The following is a 19,708-nucleotide window of genomic DNA, read 5'->3' on the forward strand; positions in this document are numbered from 1 at the left end:
GAACGGTTTCGGTTGGAAGAGACCTTCAAGATCATCAAGTCCATCCTGTGTCCTAGCTCTACCAACACCCCTAAACCATGTCCCTAAGTGCAACGTCTACCTGTTTCTTAAACACCTCCAGGGATGGTGACTTCACCACCTCCCTGGGCAGGCTGTTCCAATGCCTGACACCCCTTTCAGTAAAGAAATTCTTCCTAAGATCCAGCCTGAACCTCCCCTGGTGCAGCTTAAGGCCATTTCCCCTTGATCTATCGCTTGTTACTAGGGAGAACAGACCGACCCCCGCGTCGCTACAACTTTCAGGTAGTTGTAGAGACCAATAAAGTCTCCCCTCAGCCTTCTCTTCTCAAGGCTAAACAGCCCCAGATCCCTCAGCCATTCCTCATATGAGACGTGCTCCAAATCCTTTACCGCCTCTGTACCCTCTCCAGCGCCCCAGTGCCCTTCTTGTAGAGAGGAGCCCAAAACTGCACACAGCACTCAAGGTGTGGCCTCACCAGTGCTGAGTACAGGGGCACAATCCCTTCCCTACTCCTGCTGGCGACACCATTTCTGATACGGGCCAGGATGCCGTTGGCCTTGGCCACCTGGGCACGCTGCTGGCTCATGTTCAGCCGGCTGTCGACCAACACCCCCAGGTCCCTCTCTGCCTGGCAGCTCTCCAGCCACTCCTCCCCAAGCCTGTAGCGCTGCTGGGGGTTGTTGTGGCTGAAGTGCAGGACCTGGCACTTGGCTCTAGTGAAACCCATGGAATTGGCCTTGGCCCAGTGATCCAGCCTGTTAATTAGGAACTGGTCTGTTGTGGAACTTGGGTAAACCAACAGCCGGGGGAAGAAAGGAAACACAGGGGCCTTTCGCCAGGATGAGTAAAGTTTATCTTGGTAACCTCAGTACGAGGGCAGTCTTGTGCTGGAAATGTGCACCGATGTGATACCAGTTTAGGAAAAGGGAGGAAGCAGGGTGCAGAAAGACAGACTAAGTGACTGTCAGTCAGTAAAAGCTGTCAGTTCTTGCTGTTAGCAGGATGCAAATACTATTTTTAAAAAGTAAAACAGACTCTTTACCTCCTGTCTGTCCTCCAAGTAACTTGAGCTCCCTCACTCCACCCAGAGTATGAACTAAATACAGAAATTATAATTTCAGGGTAGTGTATCATTTATGAAGATTTTTGAAATAATAAATAGCTTTAGCAGGATGGTAACTGATTATTTTAAACATCCCTCTCTAAGCCCTTGAGTAATAGCATAAAATTGGAGAACATTCAACCATTTCCTTCAAGCAGTAACATTCCTGGCAGAAATTTATTCTTGTCAAACACTTATCAACTCCCTTATTGCTATACAATACATTTCAGCAGTGGTTCACTAAGGTGTGTTGGTAGTGTTTAATAACTTATCATTAATAATAGAGGAAATACTTTGCTCTCAAACTGTTCTTCATAAATCTGAACTATACTAGAATCTAGTGGAAAAAACAGTTCTGGCAGCATCACATAGAGGAATTTAAGATAAAAGACAGTATCAACCATGTAATTAATGTAACTGTGGATGCTGGTGACAGTGGCAGGAGCTGATGCTTTGACTCAAGTTGAGGAGACAGCAATGCACTGTTCTTCCATTCAGATGCCATCTGACAACTTCAGCCATTAGTAAAGTGCAAGCTCTGTTTAAAAAGTGGCTATGTATGGGGAAAAAAACCCCAAACTGTACAGAGTCTGGGAGAAACCGCAACTACTTTTTGTTCCTTCTTTCCTTCCAAGCTAAGTAAGAATACAGCAGTCTTCTCTGCTCCTGTCTATAGGACAACTTCTCCAGCAGCCTGATGAGAAGCCCAGGATACCTGATGAGGTAGGCAACAGGAGATGCCCCTGAGCATTAACCCCAAGCTACTCCAAAACAATCAGAAATGCTTAGCGCTGGTTACTCCTAGGCATTTTCTTATCTTGTGTGGCCCTAGTGCTGCTGGCAGGACGCAGGTACTTGGGAGTTCAGTTTGGGGCCTTTCAATGAACCGCAGTACTGGGGCTTAGAGCCCATTCTTGTAGCAGTATAGTCTTCTCTAGTTTTTCCTCCTGTAATGTCATGCTTTGTGTAGTATAGCCTCTTCTTTAATCCATGTCTTAGTTCTACTTTGATTCCTGCAGGAAGCGCATTTGGGATAAGAGGGAGTTGGCTTCTTATCTAGAGCGGGCTCTTTGCTGCACGTGGCTTTGTGCAACACCTTTCTTGTACCCAGCTTCAACTCTTAGAATCATAGAATGGTTGGGGTTGGGAGGGACATCTAAAGGTCATCTAGTCCAACCCCCCTGCAATGAGCCAGGGACATCTTTAGCTGGATCTGGTTGCTCAGGGACCCATCAACCTGACCTTGAATGCTTCCAGGGATGGGGCTTCTACCACCTCTCTGGGCAGCCTGGGCCAGTGTTTCACCACCCTCATTGTAAAAAAAAAAAAAATTCTTCCTTATGTGTAGTCTAAGTCTACTCTCTTTTAGTTTACAGCCATTATGCCTTGTCCTATCACAACAGGCCTTATTAAGAAGTCTGTCTCCATCTTTCTTAAAACCCCCCTTTAAGTATTGAAAGGCCACAATAAGGTCTCCCTGAGCTCTTGCGGTAGCTCCGTAGTTGTTTCCTACTTTCAGTACCACACAAATTTCACCTGTTTGTCCTAGCTGGCTCAACCCCCCTCAAGCAGTACTTCACAGCATTAGCAGGTCATTTCTTCCATTTGGACACCTAAATGATAGCAGGCTTATCCTTAAGCAACCAGTAGGAGAAAAGAGGCTCTCCAAGGCTTAGCTTGGGAAATAGAGACATGCAACAGAAAGCCAGAACCCTGAACCAGGGCTTTGGGTGACAGAATTGATGAGGGTTTGTGCTTTGCTTTTTTCCTCCCCTTGCGTTCAACCTTACAGATAGCTGAAGGTAGGTAGGACTGCTCGTGCAGTAAGCACACCCCTACTTTGTGCAACAGTTAGACTGACCTTATGCTGTTTGTCACTGTGCTTCTGTCCCTTATGCTGCACTTGCGCAGCTATAGGCTTTCTATTTTGCTCTGAGGGAATAAGTAAGGGGCCACAACACACACTACCTAATTGCAGGTGTGTCAAGATCTTCCTTGTTCCAAAGCAGCTAGGCATTATTTCTTAGGGGAAGCTGCCTCTCTCCCTCCAAGCAGTACCTTTGTTATACCCTGGAGCAGGAGTTCTGTGAGAAGGTTTAAGGTCTAGGGATTGTACCTTTCCATGCACAGCAGTATGAACTGCCCACATGCAGTCCTGTAGATGCAACCATCTTCCATCTTTACACAGGACCCCTACGTGAAAAGAAGTCGCAGAAGATAGTTGCAGCTTCCCTGTTGGCAAAAGCACAGCGGGGAACGAGCTAGCACAGTTGGTCTCCCTTGTATAAACCAGACCATCCAATAGCAAACAGGGAGCAGAAGTGATGTCTGCTCAGCATCAGTGCCTGCTTAGGTCAGTGCTCTTCCCCATTCCTCAAATGGGTCTGCTACCAAGGCTTACTCAGACAAACATTGAACACAAGTCCACTCTAATACTTTGTCAGCTCAGGTTAGGAAAAAAAAAAAAAAAAGACTTGGTCCCCATCTTGGTCACTCCGTCATGCAAGGATGTCATAATAAATGGATGGTTTTTTGGTCTGGTAACGAAACTGCTCTAACTTCAGGCCAATCCTCAGAAGAACAGCTTCATCCCACCATTTTGCCATGACCTGGGAGATGGGAGAGAGAGAAAGAAAAGGGGAAGAAAAGAAAAGTAGCATCATCACGTACAGACACTCTTGAAGGCCCGGCAAAACATAGCTAATTGCCCCCCCCCCAACAGCACAAAAGCATACATGCTTTTCCCTTTTACCCCAATAAGTAAGCATGGCGTCAGTGCAATTAGGACAAAGGCAGCTTTATGACTTAATTAAAAGACGTGGACCTTTCATTTACATGAGACCCATTTCAAGACAGAGAAAAGCAAGGAAGGACTTAAAGACGTTTCAGAACTGAGAAATAAGGAAAAGAGAGGAAAGAGTATTGACAAATAGCGGGTGCTGATACAAGCAGACAGGGAGACAGAGAAATCTATCTCCTAGATACCTGAAGAGTCCCTCTGCCATTCCGGATTGAGTTACTCTGAGGCAAGTCTCTTCACCCACAAGTTTAAACTTTATTACCAGTACCTGCCAGCTCCTCAAGTGTGCTATGTGGAATAGCAGAAACCCTGTTATAGCAGTTCAGGACAAAGCCAGCTGGGGATTTTGTGACCCAGCATTCCCAAAGAGCCAATACTCACCTGGAAGCCGATAGGAAGCCCAGCAGTAGAGTATCCAATGGGGACCACAAGGCCTGGAATCCCAGTGAAGTTACCAAGCTGCATGAACCTGGAGGAAAAGCTGTCATCAGCACTCCTGCCTTAAGACAGCAGCAAAGTCATCCTTTTTTGGGAGAGGCAGCTAGGATTGGTCTCTCCTGCTCTACAGCCTGAGCTCCTTCAGTTAGTGCAGCTAGTCTCCAGCTGTTTCCAAACTTTTTCTTCCACAGTACAAGTAGCACTCTTCTTACCTCATGGACCGGACTGTGAAGGACAAATCGCTGCTCCCAGTCAAGAGGTCAGATTCATAGATTCTTGGGGCAGTGCAAGCAACAGCTGTGGAGGAATCACAGAATGACTAAGACTGAAAGGGACCTCAGGAGGTTATCTTGTCTAACCCTCTGTCTCAAGGACAGTCAGCTAGAGCAGGTTGCTCCAGACCACGTCCTAATAAATGGCTTTTGAATATCCCCAAGGATGGAGAGTCCACAGCCTCTCTGGACAACCTGATCCAGTGCTTAAAGAGGAAAGGAAGTGCCACGCAGTGGGCAATCTTCAAGGAACAGCTCAGTTCATTAAAGCCACATATTTGATACACATTGGTGATGCAAACTCACACCCCTGGAACACCATCAAGTCACTGGGACTTATGAATTAAGCAGTTGGTTTCTATTTAGAGCAAGAACATCTTCATACATAAGTAGATGTTCAGTCCCTCCTGTGTAAATGTGCTGGCTCTGCAGCTCCCTTTTCAAGTACCAAGAAGGAGTTTCTCACTGCCATTGACAGAGGCAGTAAGTCTAGAAACACACAGCAGATCTAGAAATACCAGCACTCTTTCTAACCAGGCTGCATTTTCTTCTAAAGGCTTGAGGCACAGCAAACTCTTTGCAAAAAAGTCGTGCTCTTCAAATTGGGGAGGCAAAGTTAATGGAGTGACTGTTCTTCAAATGCATCACACAGCTGCCAGGGACCAGCTCTTTGGCCAAGGCTGCCAATACCTGGTGTGAGGATGCAGCTCACAGTGGTGAAGATCTCTCGCAAAAATCTCATGCTCCGAGTTCTCTGTCGATTTGCCTGCAAGCAGAGAGACTACTGTCTGACCGGGCCCTCTTGGTTCATGAGGCTCATGTCTGATGATGACAGACTCCACCCATCAGGACCCATGCCTTTGCAAAAGGCGACGCCATTGCTGCAGTTTGGAATCAAGATGCAGGACACCAGTCGAGGTGGCATGTCCTCTGTGGTGCCCCACCATTCAGCATGCTTTCACAGCAGAGGGCAGTACAGCTGGGCGGTACCTTTCCACGTGTACAGGGAGGTTAAGAGAACCCTCTACCCCACCTTTACAATTTCACTACTTGCCTCCCTTCACCACAGTACATTCCTTACCGTAATATAATCCAGAGCTGTGAACTGGGAAGCCAAGGCGAGGTTAGCCCGAGTGTCCAAATTCTGAAAGAGAAAACATCGATCACAGTTCTGCTTTCAAGAAACTGAATTTGACAGCCCAGGAGTTCTCTTCCAGGTCTGCTCCCCTGCCATCAGCAGTCATCCAACAGGTGGTTTGTCACAGAAAGAGCAGGAGAGCCTCAGGTTTGTCACTAACGTGACACTTGTTCTGTATCAGCCCTGACAACTACGGCCGCTGATCCAAGCTGCTGCTACTTACCATTTCCTGGAAATGTTTATTGAAGTCAGGTTGCAGGAAGTCCCTCATCTCGCTGAGAATGCAGATTGCATGTGCTACTCGCACTTCCTCCATCTCTGGAAGAGACACTTCAACCACGCTGGCTCCTAAACTCTGCAGGTGCTTCACAGCTGCGTACAGAACAGGTAAAGCACAGACAGCATCCCTGAGTTCACCGAACTTCGTGGAGGGGCTGCAAATCCCCAGCCCCTTGAGAAGTTAGAGACCCCATAGGCCATTACAAGGCAAGCGCCTTCAGTGCATCATGTGGCACGCAGACTGCTGCAGCTGCTTCCCATAGCTAAAAGGCTTCAGCCTAACTAGATCTCAATATTCCAACAGGGCAGGGGTACAGGCTTGCTGACAGGTTCCTAACTTAACTGCTGCATTTTGGGCAAGTTAATCCCCTCCCTCTAGCCCCACAGTTAATCCAAAGAGTAAAGGTGGACTAACAATGCTTCTCTGAGCACTTGACATGACGGGTATTCTATCAGCATGAAGTGATTATTTAGCATCATGAGATTCCCATTCAAAGCCTCTTCTGAACCGTAATGGTAGAGGAACCCGGGGGATATTCAAGAGACCAGATCAGCAGTACAGGTTCACCAAATCATGATGCACTTTAACAAGGCCGAACACCAAGACTTCGGGAACAGTGGATCTTTTGCAGTCTAAAGAGAATCCCCTTCTTTCTTTGACCCCAACTTCTTCATAAATACCCAAGCTTGCCTATTTTGCTGGCTTATGGTGCATCTCTCCTAAGAGCACTCTACACACGTAGAAGGGTGAGTGTCTATGGAAATAAGGAGGCAGAAGAAAATCCAGGCAAACAAAGCCTGAATAGCGTGACCTCTCTCAGCTCCAATGTGTAGGAGGCCAACTACTACACCAAGCATTGTAGAGTCTTTCTCCCCCACCCCCAAGTACTCACCAGGGTAAATTTTGCTTAGTCTAAGATCTGACAAAGCCACCCTAAAGGCACCATTTGGCTGATTTCAAGGAAATACCAGAGGACCGGATACATCACAAAGACCTAGCCCTGTCTTTCCTACCGAACTTTATATTGTGAAACAAGTCCCTCCCTTAAAAGTCTTTTACCATTAAATCCTGCAGTGTAAGTATTATTGAGCACAGATCTGTCTTTATACAGACAGAGGCTTAGCACACTGGACCGCATTCTTCCATTGTAATCTGACCAGCCTACTACTGTGGAGCTTTTTAACCCTCAGCAGTCAGGAGGGCTTCCCTAATACAAAGCTACTGCTGTTTGTCCAGCCAGAACTCTTTAAGCATCTGCCTTTAAGGGCTTCGGGGGAGATCTTTCTAATGTATACATAAGGGGAGCACCAAGTGATACCATGACATCAGGCAGAATGAGAGACTTAAAGACTTTTCCTCTTTACCTTTCTCACAGACGGACAGGACTTCATCATCACACGCCTAGAGAATAAGAGGAAAGAACTAAGTAGACTTTAGTAGCAGCCCTCCTCCCCTTGGTGAGCACGCTCACCAGGACTTTGATCCCCATGGAGCTTTCCTTGCTCCTGTCCTTAATGGTAGTGAAACACAGCCCTCCAAAGACTGCGTTAGGGCACGTGCTCCAAGAGAACAGCCTGCAAGTCACACTATAGGGAAAAGGAGAGGTCATCTTTTCCAGAGCAGAGAATATTCCTCCTCTGCTCTGCACTGGGGCAGAGTCAGAAAGAGCCCTTTTTTTCCTTCAGGGAAGAAATCCTGACTACGTTTATGGGGTTGCACTACAATCGCCAAGCAGTACTAGCTTGCAAGCCCACATTCAACACTGGAATGATGAAACACCACTCAGCAGCTACAGCACTGTCACCAAATGGATACACTAATTTTCCTCATTTGATTTTAAACTAACTGCCTTTTGCAGTCAGCTCAGAAGCATTGCTTCCAATAGAAACAGCAGCATGAGGAAGCACACTGCCATCAACTGTACAGTCATTACCTTTCCTCATGCCTCCAACAGACTTTTACTCAAAAGGCTGCTGATGTTTTCACCGAGGCTATATTCTCTTCCAATTATAGGACTAAATATGAGAAGCTCTAATGATGACATGCAAGAGAACACCGAATGCACTGAATTCCTTTAAAATCTCATTTTGCAAAGCAGCAGATAGAACAGGCACCTTAAAATATGTCCAGTCCACTCCCAGTTTTAAGCCTTTCAGGTCAGGAGCACACATACCAGATAGGGTTGCTTTGGGCTGTTTTAGTCCTGCAGGGAACAAACAAGAGTTCCTCCTTTTATCCTCTAGCAAGGCAGAGCACCTGGACTTAGGCGGGGAGGGGGCTCACCTACCATATGGGTAGAGCAGATCTGGCTCAGCAAGGATACTGTAAACAATGGCTGCATCTGCCACTGAGGTACAAATAGGGCCTGTAAAAAAGAGATCAGTTATAAAAATTTGACAAGAGTTAAGTAATACCTTCTTCCCAAGGTATTTTGTAGGCACAGATTGCCTCCCCTGTAAGAACACCACACAGCAAGGTCCCTGAAGTGGAGCACAAGTCCTTTTACCTACGCTGACTGTGGAGTAGGAGAGTGGCAAGCTGCCATGACAACTGATGCGCCCAAATGTACCTAGAGGAAAAGAAACCAGCAGTTAGCTAGATATCATCAGTTTCTGGTAAGATCTGACCTAGATGGCTCTAGTGCACCAGTCAGTAAGCAACATACCCCTGACAGTCACTTATGTCAGACGTTTCAGAGCCCTGTCACTCATCTTTCAGTACTCTGTTCTGCTGACCACGATTCTCTCATCAGTGATACAGACACGTTCAACAAATAGTGAAACTGTCTTCCCCCTTATTTAGTTAAAGGGAAATATGTGCAGGGACATTTTGAAATACACACATTTAAATATACAAAAGCAGCATCTATGTTATGGAGGATGGAGAGGCAGGAACAGGATTATCAACAGCAGGAGATACCACCCCCTGCAAGATCTCACCCACTTTACCAGTGAGACTTCACGCCTAACACCAGTTGTCTTCTGCAAGTTCTTGTATCACCTTTCTGCTCAGTTAACATTTTTGTCATCATCATCATTATCTTCCTCAGATGAATCAAGATTAATCAAGTTGATCACATGTGAAGGATGGAAAAACAGAGTAATGGCTAAGTGGCTGGTCTTGGATGAAGCAGCTGAGATCCTTCAGAATGATAAAGCACTCCCAAAAGTCAGCATCTCCTCCATGCCATAGTCACTGCCCCGTGCATTTCTTATGTCTTCTGCACATTCTCCTTGATTACATTAACTGTTACTACAAAAACTGCATTGCTACTTCTTGTAACAGAGGTAAGGGGGAATGGCTACGCCCTGGTTTCATACAAGCCTATTACCAGGTTTAACTTAGGAGATACAAATCTGAGCAGCATCAGCCTCCCCATATAATTGGGGTGACAGCAAACCATTGTGGGTGGAGATGCTTTTCACCAGCTCACTACAGACACCCAACTATGTTGGGAACACCTCCCAGGAAGAAAGATGACTGAAGAGGGATGAGTGGGTAGAAAGAAAAGTAGCACCCATGTTTTAGCATTTGATTCAAGTAAGTCAGCTTTTTCTGAACATCTGTTCAATAGCCAATACTGAGAAAATACTTCCACTCTGCCAGTCCAACCCACATGACTCTCAGGGTGTTATACTCCAAAGTTTCTCCGGTCAAGTTGTGCTTGGCAGGAATTAACGGACTGTGTCTGACTTGTTTGTGGCATTCTACCTGATACAGCAAACAAGATACACACTCCCTCCACGATTAAAGGGCTCTACCTTTCAGACCCACCACACCACAGAACGATGCAGGAATCCTTACAGAGCCACCTCCGTCTGTGCCAATAGCCACCGGGCAGAGACCTACAAAAAACCCACACGTTGGCCTGCGATCAGAGAGACGTTGTGTTGCTCTGTCCATTCTACCAGCAGCTGTGGCCAAAACAGCACACAGAGCTCTCTGTTCAGCTAGGAGTTCCCTCCAGCTTCTAACCCCCGGTCATAAAAACTACATGCTTGAGGTACTTTGGCTCAGGACTTGCCTCCCACCACCCCTGGACTCCATTTAGGACCACCTACCTGCTGCTACAGCTGCTGCTGACCCACTGGAGCTCCCACCTGTGAAGTGGTTAGGCTTGTAGGGATTCCTAGCGATCTTGTGGTACCTGAAGGAGACAAACAGAATCATAGAATCACTAGGTTGGAATAGACCTCTAAGATCATGAAGTCCAACCGTTGACCTAATACCACCACGCCCACTAAACCATGTCTACAAGCACTACACCAACACGCTTTTCGAACACCTCCAGGGATGGTGACTCCACCACTTCCCTGGGCAGCCTGTTCCAATGTTTGACTACTCTTTCAGTAAAGAAATTTTTCCTAATGTCCAACCTAAATCTCCCCTGGCACAACTTGAGGCCATTTCCTCTTGTCCTATCGCTTGTTACTTGGGTGAAGAGACCGACACCCACCTCACTACAACCTCCTTTCAGGTAGCTGTAGTGTTGAAATAGTGTTGAATCTTTTGCTGGGAAGGACCACGTGCACTACAGAAACACAGCTCAGGGATTCTGATCTCTCAGAAGAGAGATGCTCCATTTAATCCCAGATAGCGCCATGTCCCTAGAAAACAAGATGCAAAAAAGACTTCTGCCCCAGAGTCCAACCTCTTGTTACCATAAGCAGCCTATCCAAAAGAGACAGACTCAAAGCAAGAGAAAGGATGATGCTCCAGCGCTTCTGTCTGTGACAGCACTGTGCCATTACTGCATGCCACAGTGCATTATACAATTCCAAAAGGCAGAGCAGTTGGTGGCCAGCAATTCTTACAGAGAAACAAGTCAGCATCCCCAGCTCTGCCCTTTATCCCCGAGCAGCAGCTCCCAAAGCCTCCAGTCTGACCACAGTCCCCAGACACCAGAGACCTGCCAGGTGGCAGGGTATCCAGCTGACCTGGATGCCAGGAAATGCCCTGGCACATTGTTGCAGCTGAGGGGGAGCCCCAGTTCCATCCAGCTGCACATGCGCAAAGCGTGGCTCTACACGTGCCTTATCAAGGCTGCGAGGACAACCGCTCTGGAATAGCGGTTCTCAGCTTGGCTATAGCCGAGAATTCACAACGGTAAAGCAAACTCCAGTGACCCTGTTTTAGCTAGGAAATAAAACCACCACGTTCTCCTGAGATGACTGTACCTTTTCTCACTGTTCTAGGTCTTTAGTCATTACTGTTACTGAGCACTAGATTACTATTTATTTGCTTTCTGTCACTGCTTTTGCCTACCATTCATCCTGTAAACATTCACACCTCCAGGCCTGTAAGGCCTGGCAAACCAAGTTCCTTGCTCAGCAGACACCTCTCCTTCCTTGAATCTTCTCCTTCCTTTGGTTTCAGGAGCCTTCAGGCTTCCACAGCTACTCTGACCCTCAAATCTACAATGCAGGGTTTTAATACCCCCAGGGTTCTTCCTGCTTCCATCGGTTTTATTCTCACATGCTTGCCTTATTTTTGTATCCTTTCCTGTCAGTTCTGGACAGACTTTTAGGTTTTTCTAGACCAGGGGGAAGAGATGGGAAAGGCATTTTTACCTGTTAGGGTTGCATCCAGTTGTTCCAGTCCCTAGTTCGTGCATGTTTGAGACTCCAATAATGATAGCCCCAGCCTCTCGCAGCTTCTTGGCCACAGTAGCATCTTCTTTTTCAGGCTCTGTCCCAAGATACACTGTTCCCACTCGGTGATGGTAAGGCACCTTGGCAAGAAGGCACCTTATTATTCACCCTAAAACACTGGCAAGGTAGACAGGCACATGTACGCTTCTACTCCACAGCAGATCCCAGATAATAGGACCCACAGAGGTAAGCGAGAGCTAGGAAGCTTCACTCTTCAACTTGTTCCGTGTCGGTTTCTGTTAGGAGGGACACTTAACCCTTCAATATTTTGTCCTTCTCCCATGCAGACTTGTCCTTTTAATAACATGATACAGAAGAGCAGAAACATGTAAATTGCTATGCCCAGAGGCTGCAGAACAGTCACCTTGACCCCACAGCACACAGGAGCTCTATTTTCCATTTTTCTATAGACAGAGCTGCAGCATTTCAGATCTGCAGTGCTTTGAAGCAAGGCACCAAGATGAGATGCGTGCCAAAATACCAGATGGACTCATTCTCAGGATATGCTAAGTACTCTTCACTTCAAGGCAGCAATACTTAAACAGGACTCCCACCCCATGGGTAGGTCTCTGCAGAGCCTATGACAGCTTGATGGCACTGCCAAGAGTATTTCATGGTAACTGTCATTAGGCCACAGGCAAAACTCCTTGTGAGTGGGGATTTTCAAAGTAACTTGCATATATTTCTGACACATGTCCTTTAAGGTAAGGACAGAGGGATGCTCTGCCAGTGGAGCAGAGGCTGTGCCTGAGAAATACAGTTACATCCACTGCTACAGATGCTTTTGTACAGTCTCAATTCATCTTAAGAGAGACTGTTTCCCACTGCCACCCTCTACTCCCCAGGGATTAAAGAGATCAGTACAAGATATGGAACACATCTGCTGTACCCAAGATCTGTCTTCACCTGGCAAAACTTGTTAATCCTACTCGTTACAAACCCGCAATACTACCCCTAATTACAAACATATTCTCAGGCTTCTGCCAAGGAGTTGGCCTTAAAACCCTGTTGCAGTGAGTTGTCCAGCTTGGCAACCTGCAGCATGAACTGACAGCTAGACAAGGAAACTCACCACTTTGAACTCTTCTTTCAGACACACTGGGATGCCATCCAGATAAGACAGGGTACATTTATTCCTGTAACGAGCAGTGGAGGCCTCAGCCATCTGCACAGAGAAAAAAAAAAAGTGTATGTTATATATATTTAGATGAGCTGAAGGTCAGCCATACCAAAAATGGTACTCTCGGGCTAGTACTAAGCCAAACTATAAAATTCTCTTTCTTCTTCCACCATATGCTGATGGGAAGCTACCACTTGGAAACACCTATGCTAACAGATGCCACATAAGCATAGAAGTCCCATTTTAAACATAGTTGTCCAGCAGGAAACAGATTGCTTTAATCCTACCTCTCTTTGCAGGAAGGAAAGAAAACTTGTTTGTAGTCCTCTACAGAAGGAAGGAGGAAAACTGTACATATTTTCCTGTGCAATATATCAGTATAAGAGCCTCTGCCTGTTCTAATGGATGCTACTGCTCTTGGGGTGGCAGAGGCCCCTTTCATACCAGAGGCAGACATTACCAGCATTATTTGCTCCTGGTCCCATTGCACTACCGCTCTGAGTGGGGGCGTGGATTTGTCGCAGTCCTCCAGCATGGCAATGATGTTCTTTGCTACCTGAGATGGCGTCAGCTTCCCACTCCTACAGGACAGGAGAAGTTGGGACCTTGTTACAAGACTCCTGCACCACACCCACCCACAGGGTTTGTCTCTCATGTAGCAAGATGGCAGCTGTCACAGCTGCAAGCAAGAACCAGATAAGAATCTGTGTGCAGTGATGACTTCAACACAGTTGACACCATCAGGACAGGAGACTCCCTTCCTTAAGGGGAGAATTTGCCTACACAACATGCCCCTAACCCTTACAGTAGGGGCAGGAGCTAGGAGAGTTACCCAGATATTCCTGAACCACAAGATAAACAAGGAAGGACAGCCAAGAGCTTTATGGGGAGTTCTCAAGCTCCTGAAAGCCTGAGGCTACAAAACTCCCAGTATCACGAACAAAGACCAAGAGGCCAGCCGCCTTCATACAGGCCTCCCATAACAGAGAAGCGGCTCCCAGCAGCACTACCATAACCCACCTTTAACAGACAGGCCTTCCCTCCCTCCTGGCAAAAGGCTACGTTACACCACCGACACACCTGTCTTTGGCTGACACAAAAGCCTCAGTCAAGATGTACCTATAACGTCAGACTGCAGTGGCAGCCTTTTGCTCCAAGGCGACAGCCTGCTGGCAGAGGTGGCCCTTGAGGAACAAGTGCCAGGCACGCAAGAGGATTTATCTGAGCGCTCCACACCTGGCACGTGTCCCAGAGGAAACCAGGAGTTACCGAGCAGCTGACAGCTTGCAGCACCTCAGTCAGGAATGTGCTTCCAGCTCTTTCCGAGCTGGACATGTTTACTGGGTTAAAGAAGGCAAACTGCTCACAGGAGCACAAGCAGCTGGGGAACCAAAGGATTCTTCAGAGACCCACAGCATGTGCAACTCGTATCATCCAGATGAACCTTTCTCTCCCCCTCACTCACATGTCTGGGCAAATAAGGTATGTCAAAATCTCTCCCAGAGAAGACTGACAATAAGCCAAAGAAAACAGCACTTAAATATCCTTGCAGGGCTTGTAAAAGTTGTGCCAGCTCTCCCAGTTGGCTTTACTTCATTATTCTATTACACGAAAAGGACTGCAAAGGGCGATGCTAAATAGTGGTACCTCAAGGACAATCCTAACAAAGAGATGCCTGAGAGCTTGTGGAAAAGTAATAGCCAATAGCAGGGGAATGCACGAGACAGGCTGTTTCCAGACCATAATTTCACCTACCGGTAGCAGTCCAGATAGTCTTTGATCCCTTTGAAGCTAAACCCATTGCTAGCAGAATCAGACCTGCAAAGAAAGGATTAAGAGGGCCACTGTGAACCACCAAAGCCACCTCTGCTTAGACCTGTAGGCTTCAGCATCACAGTCCAATGAGGTCTGGGCATCACTCACTCACAGTAAACCTGCTGGTCACCGTTTGGACCGCTAGCCTGGCTCACACTCAGTCAGGCTCCTTGCACACATGCCAGACACCAGGTACACTAAGGGTGCCCCAGAAATAAGGGGTCATTCTTGCTGACATGTTCTAGTTGCTTCATATTTCTACTCCAACACAGCAGTCACTAAACTGTTCAAAATTTACTCTAGGTTTACATTTGCTACTCACGACTGCAACATTACAGAATAGCTAGTATATACTGGTAAACCTGCTCCCAGGATCTCTGTCATAAGCTCGATCCAGAGATGGCCAGCAGCACAGTGTGTGGTGCAGGAGGGGGAAAAGGCACTATACAGCACACACAAGGGTACATCAGCAGACTGCTTAAAAACTAAGTCGATGGCTCTAGCACGTAAGAAGTAGACCATTTCTCATCACATCAGGATGAATGTAAGATCAGCTGAAGAGCTAGCTACAATTACTACTCCTGTGATGTCTCCATATCATCACCCAAACCAGAAGCCACATCCTGAATAGCACAGCGTACAGCACCATAATGTGCTACAAAGGGAAGAGGTAAAGCTCCAGCAACATGCCCTGTGACACTCAATATATCACTGGCGGAGCTGGGGATGCAATAACCAGAAGGCTGCACTCACTCCGATCAATGCCTGCAGGAAATACACCCCTCCCTCTAAAGTGAAGGAGCTGAAAGTTTTTCCTTGCTCTAGCTTAAGAACTCAAGCAGGCAGCAAGCTTAGTCATGCTAAAAGCTGAGATACATACAGAGAACCCACTCTCTGAGATACCAGTGAAGTGCAGCTCAGACATTTTCAGTGACTACTGGACAGGCCCACAACTAAGAACCAAAACCAGATGGGATGAGCATTCATAGCAGCCCAGCTGCTACCACCTCAGTAGCAGACCTCAGGGAGATACATGAGCCTGTGTAATGTTTCGCCTGGAATCTAGTGGGATTTAATCAAGTACAGGTTGCAATCAAGAAGCTGAACAGGCTTTTATCCAAGCAACCTAACTAACAAAGCCTAATTTCTTGTGGATCGTTTTCTTTATAACATGTGGTCCTTCTTTCCCCCAAGCAACCCCTTTGTTCTCTTTGAGATTCCTTGCAGGCAAGGAGCAGCGCACCTGCAAACTCACTTAAAGGGATGCATGCGCTAGCTAGCCAACCACGAAGCGTATCTGCTCTAATAGTGCAACCAGAGCCCTGACAAGGGCAGAATTTGGTCTCTCCCCAATAAGCAGACTCCCTGAAGCTTGTAGCAACTTCACATCACTTGTTACTGCCAGTGATTTATAAGTTACAAAAGGAAAGATGACTGACAGCACTATTTGTTTTGTAAAGTAGCTGGGTGTGGAAAAAGATTTTCATCCAGATTACTGTCAACAACAGCTTCCCACTAATATAATAGTGCCAACAAGTATGTTCTTCCACTCCACTCTAACGCATCACATACTGACCTTGCATCTATCAGCTGCTCGATAATATCCGAAGTGCTTTTAGCCTCAGACTTGTCTTCTGTAACCTCCGCAGCAACCTCCGGGATAAACGTGGGATCTTCGTGAATGTCAAGCGAACGCATGAGCGAGAAGTTATTCAGCCTGGAGGAGAGAGAGTCACTGCTAGCGTTTGCAAGCTCTACCATGACTGATCTTTCAGACTGTTCAGAGGGAACCTTACCCCAGAACATCTTGTCTTAGCAGTCTGTTCTCAAAGCTGAGAGTTGCAACAGTTATGAGAGAATCTGTCACACCTTTCCTAAAGGCAGCATCAAATCTATTCTGCTTGCTTAACAAAGCCTCCTGACATAAGGCCGGCCAGCCTCTGTAAACCCAAGCTGGGAAAGAAATGCTGGAAGTTTTTGATTCACTTTAATTAGACATATCACCCATAGACCAATAAAGACTGGAACGGAGAGGAAAAGAAAAAGAGAAAATAGTGTAAGCCATACATTCAAGTACTAATCCTGCTAAAACAAGCACCTCTTCAGACTTTTCCATTATCTGCTTCGATACAGTTCATTTGCAACCAAATACAAGAGGGATTGCAGCACAAGTCCAGGGCTTGGAACATATAAAGCAAGGAAATCAAGACCCTGTGGTAGACGTCAAGGAATGATCTCCTACGAAACATCAGTGACTTTTGTATGGGTTTGATTCACTCAAGAATGCCCACACTCCAAGTAAAAATGCAGGGGTACCAGTTGTGTGTAACACATCTCTCAGTGTCCTGGGATCTGCACAAACGACCCATCAAATGTCAGGCAAACTATGCAAGCCAAGCGCAAGCCTGAGGTTCCTGACAGCGCTTACCCGTGTGGCTCTTAGTGCAATGTACATTTGAAAGCACAGTTTCCAGTGTGAGAGAAGGAGAAAAGGCCAACCTAAAATAGCGAGTATCTCTAAAAAGAACATATTAAAACCTCTGAACTTCGTATCCGGCCTCATTTCCCCCCTACGACTATTCTTTTACCACTACTGATTATAAACATAGCAGATGTGCACATCCACAAGCTTTGAAAGAAAGACTGCTCTTTAGCAAAAAACCAGAAAGGCAAAGAGGCAAGCTGGTGAATTCGGTTTCTATACACCTGCCCGAGTGTGGAAAAAAGGTTAATTTCTTCTGACAGAGACACACTCAAACCAGAGTAGTTAAAAAAAAAAAAATCTAGCAAACCAAATCTGTGAAATAATCTTGCTCCCTCTCCAATCAAGTTATGCAGCTTCCCTCTTAGAAAAGCTCATTTCAGATAATGGTGTGCAATGCAAAAAAAAAAACAAACAAACAAACTTGGACAGCGAGAAAACTCCCCACGCTTACCTTATTAAGAATGGCAGTATGCAGATCTGCCCAAAAGCCTAGAAGAAAGTAAGCAGAAACAGTGGTTTGCAAGTAACTTTGACCTGAACACCTTCCTCACTAGACAAGGAATGCTGAATGGGCTCACAATTGCTGCAGTCTCAGAGCACCCTAGAGAGCATACAATGCCATGTGGTAAAAAACCAGCACAAATACTTGTATTTCAGGCCACAAAATTGGTCCAAAATGCTTTCCTCTCATATAATTATAGAAAAGGTACTCTTCTGGCTCTCCTGCCTTTGTCTTTCCCTGACTAGGCCCAGAAAGCTTGCAGTTGCAAGCTGCAACACTGTTAAGTGGCACCTACATAGCTCCCATCTGTTACTTTCTTCATGTTCTGCAGATTATGCAAACATTGGATAAGGTAGAAGTTTATCATGATTTTCTTTATCTCACTTTTAGGATCTTTCCTGTCGCTCAAGCAGCTCCTGCAGTAAACCGAGTCAACATGGAAAAGCAGGAGAAATTGAGACTCCACGGTAGCAGACAGCTGAAAACACTCTTTGAATGCGTTGGTTTCCAGCGTAGCAACACCAGTGGTCCCAAAGAGACCAGCCTTGTTCTAGCCTGTCTTAATAGCTCAACAATGGACTTCAAAAACTTGTTAAGCAATGTACAAATACAGCGCAAGTATGAAGCAAGGCTCACACTCCTAGATCCATGAAGTGATATGTTGCCTCACACATTATGTAAGAATTACAGTCTTTTTTTGAAAACTAATTGCTCCTAACCTACATCTAATCTAAATCTGCACAATCCTGTAGGAGACTGAGAATTCCGTGTGCCCCCCTCCAAGGGGGATGTCAGGAAAGGGAATGAGCCCAGGGCCACGCACCAGAAGGGGCCACAAAGCAAAGGATAAAAAGGTATTCTGGTGGTTATATCCTGGAAGAAAGCCACGCGCAAGGTATTCTCATGAATAATCACACCTTCCACTCCAGGTCCAACCAGCCACCAAGCTCTGCAACAGGTCACGCTGCTGAAACAAGACTTTCGTGCCTAACCTTGACACTAGCTCAAAAGCAAAGGCCAAGCAGCAGCAACAAAATCCACCTGCTTTCGGCAGACGATGCCGTATGGTGCTGGCTGCCGAGGTGATGCAGGCTCTTCTCCCCCCAGCACCCTGCCATACAGCAGTCGTGCCTCCTCCAAAACGACCTCGGGGGGAATCAACCCGCAGGCTCACAGGCACACCAAAGCCCACCCGAGGAAGAGCACTGGGGCCGGGCAGCTGCCTCCAGCGCCTTCCTGAAAACCCCGCTCACAGGGCAGAAGGACCCGAACCCCTTCATGTCTGAGGTGGCGGCTGTATTCTGCGTTTGACCTCAGCTTCGGGCTCTCCCACCCGAACACACTCATGACACCCTCACCCAGAGGCCAGCTCGCTCTCTCCCCCCCGCCCCGCCACGGCATCCCACCTGGGGGAGAGGGGTGAACCCGAAACCATGCACAGTGCCACAACTTTCCTACAATTTCCCTACAAACGCGGGTTTTACCTTCCCACCGGAACCCACTCCTTCCAAAACCCCCGGCAGTCTTGACCTCGTCTGCTTTCCCCCCAGCGACCTCGGGTTTTACTGCCTTGTTTACCCGGCTCCCGCCGCCCCGCCAAGTGCCGGGCCCGGCCGGCCAACCTGCCCCTCGCCCCCACTCACCGTGTTGGCCACATGGACGAAGAGGCGCAGCCCGGAGCCGCACAGCCGCGGGGCCCACTGCGGAGAAGAGGCGAGAGGTGAGCGCCGGGCCCCCGCTCCCCACCGCCGCCGCCCCCCGCCCGCTCCCTCCCCAGCGCTCACGGGGTCCTGCGGAGGGCTGCGGCCCCGCGCCTCCGCCCGGCCCGGCTCCCGGCGGCGCAGCGCGGCCCCGGCGCTGCCCGTGTGCCGCCGCACACAGCACAGGTAGGCGGCGGCCGGCAGCAGCGAGAGGAGCAGCAGCAGAAGCAGCGGCGCCATGACCGTCCTTCCACCGAGCCCGGCGGCGGCTGCGAGCCCTCCCGCTGCTGGGGCGGTGCTCGGGCCTCGCCCCGCCTGCGGGCCGGCCCAGCCCGCCCACCGAGGGCGCCTGCGCCCCGCCGGGAGCTGGGAGGCAGGCGGCG

The 19,708-nt window shown here is 47.7% G+C and overlaps 1 protein-coding gene across 1 annotated transcript; it reads right to left on the minus strand.

The window, feature by feature from the left end:
* Positions 1 to 3,536: 3,536 nt before the first annotated feature.
* LOC104342295 (uncharacterized) lies at positions 3,537 to 19,565 on the minus strand. The gene is made up of 20 exons (XM_086464394.1): positions 19,410 to 19,565; positions 19,269 to 19,325; positions 17,575 to 17,612; positions 16,215 to 16,355; positions 14,579 to 14,641; positions 13,284 to 13,404; positions 12,776 to 12,868; positions 11,623 to 11,783; positions 10,114 to 10,199; positions 9,814 to 9,897; positions 8,559 to 8,621; positions 8,340 to 8,417; positions 8,167 to 8,255; positions 7,417 to 7,453; positions 5,996 to 6,144; positions 5,716 to 5,778; positions 5,325 to 5,400; positions 4,575 to 4,659; positions 4,306 to 4,393; positions 3,537 to 3,733 (listed from the first exon to the last, which is right to left on the minus strand). The coding sequence occupies exons 1-20, from the start codon at positions 19,563 to 19,565 to the stop codon at positions 3,623 to 3,625; spliced, it is 1,839 nt and encodes a 612-aa protein (XP_086320520.1). The 3' UTR covers positions 3,537 to 3,622.
* Between the last annotated feature and the right edge of the window lie 143 nt (positions 19,566 to 19,708).

This window comes from Leptosomus discolor, chromosome 1 (genome assembly GCF_034619465.1).
Source record: "Leptosomus discolor isolate bLepDis1 chromosome 1, bLepDis1.hap2, whole genome shotgun sequence".
Classification (NCBI taxonomy): domain Eukaryota; kingdom Metazoa; phylum Chordata; class Aves; order Leptosomiformes; family Leptosomidae; genus Leptosomus; species Leptosomus discolor.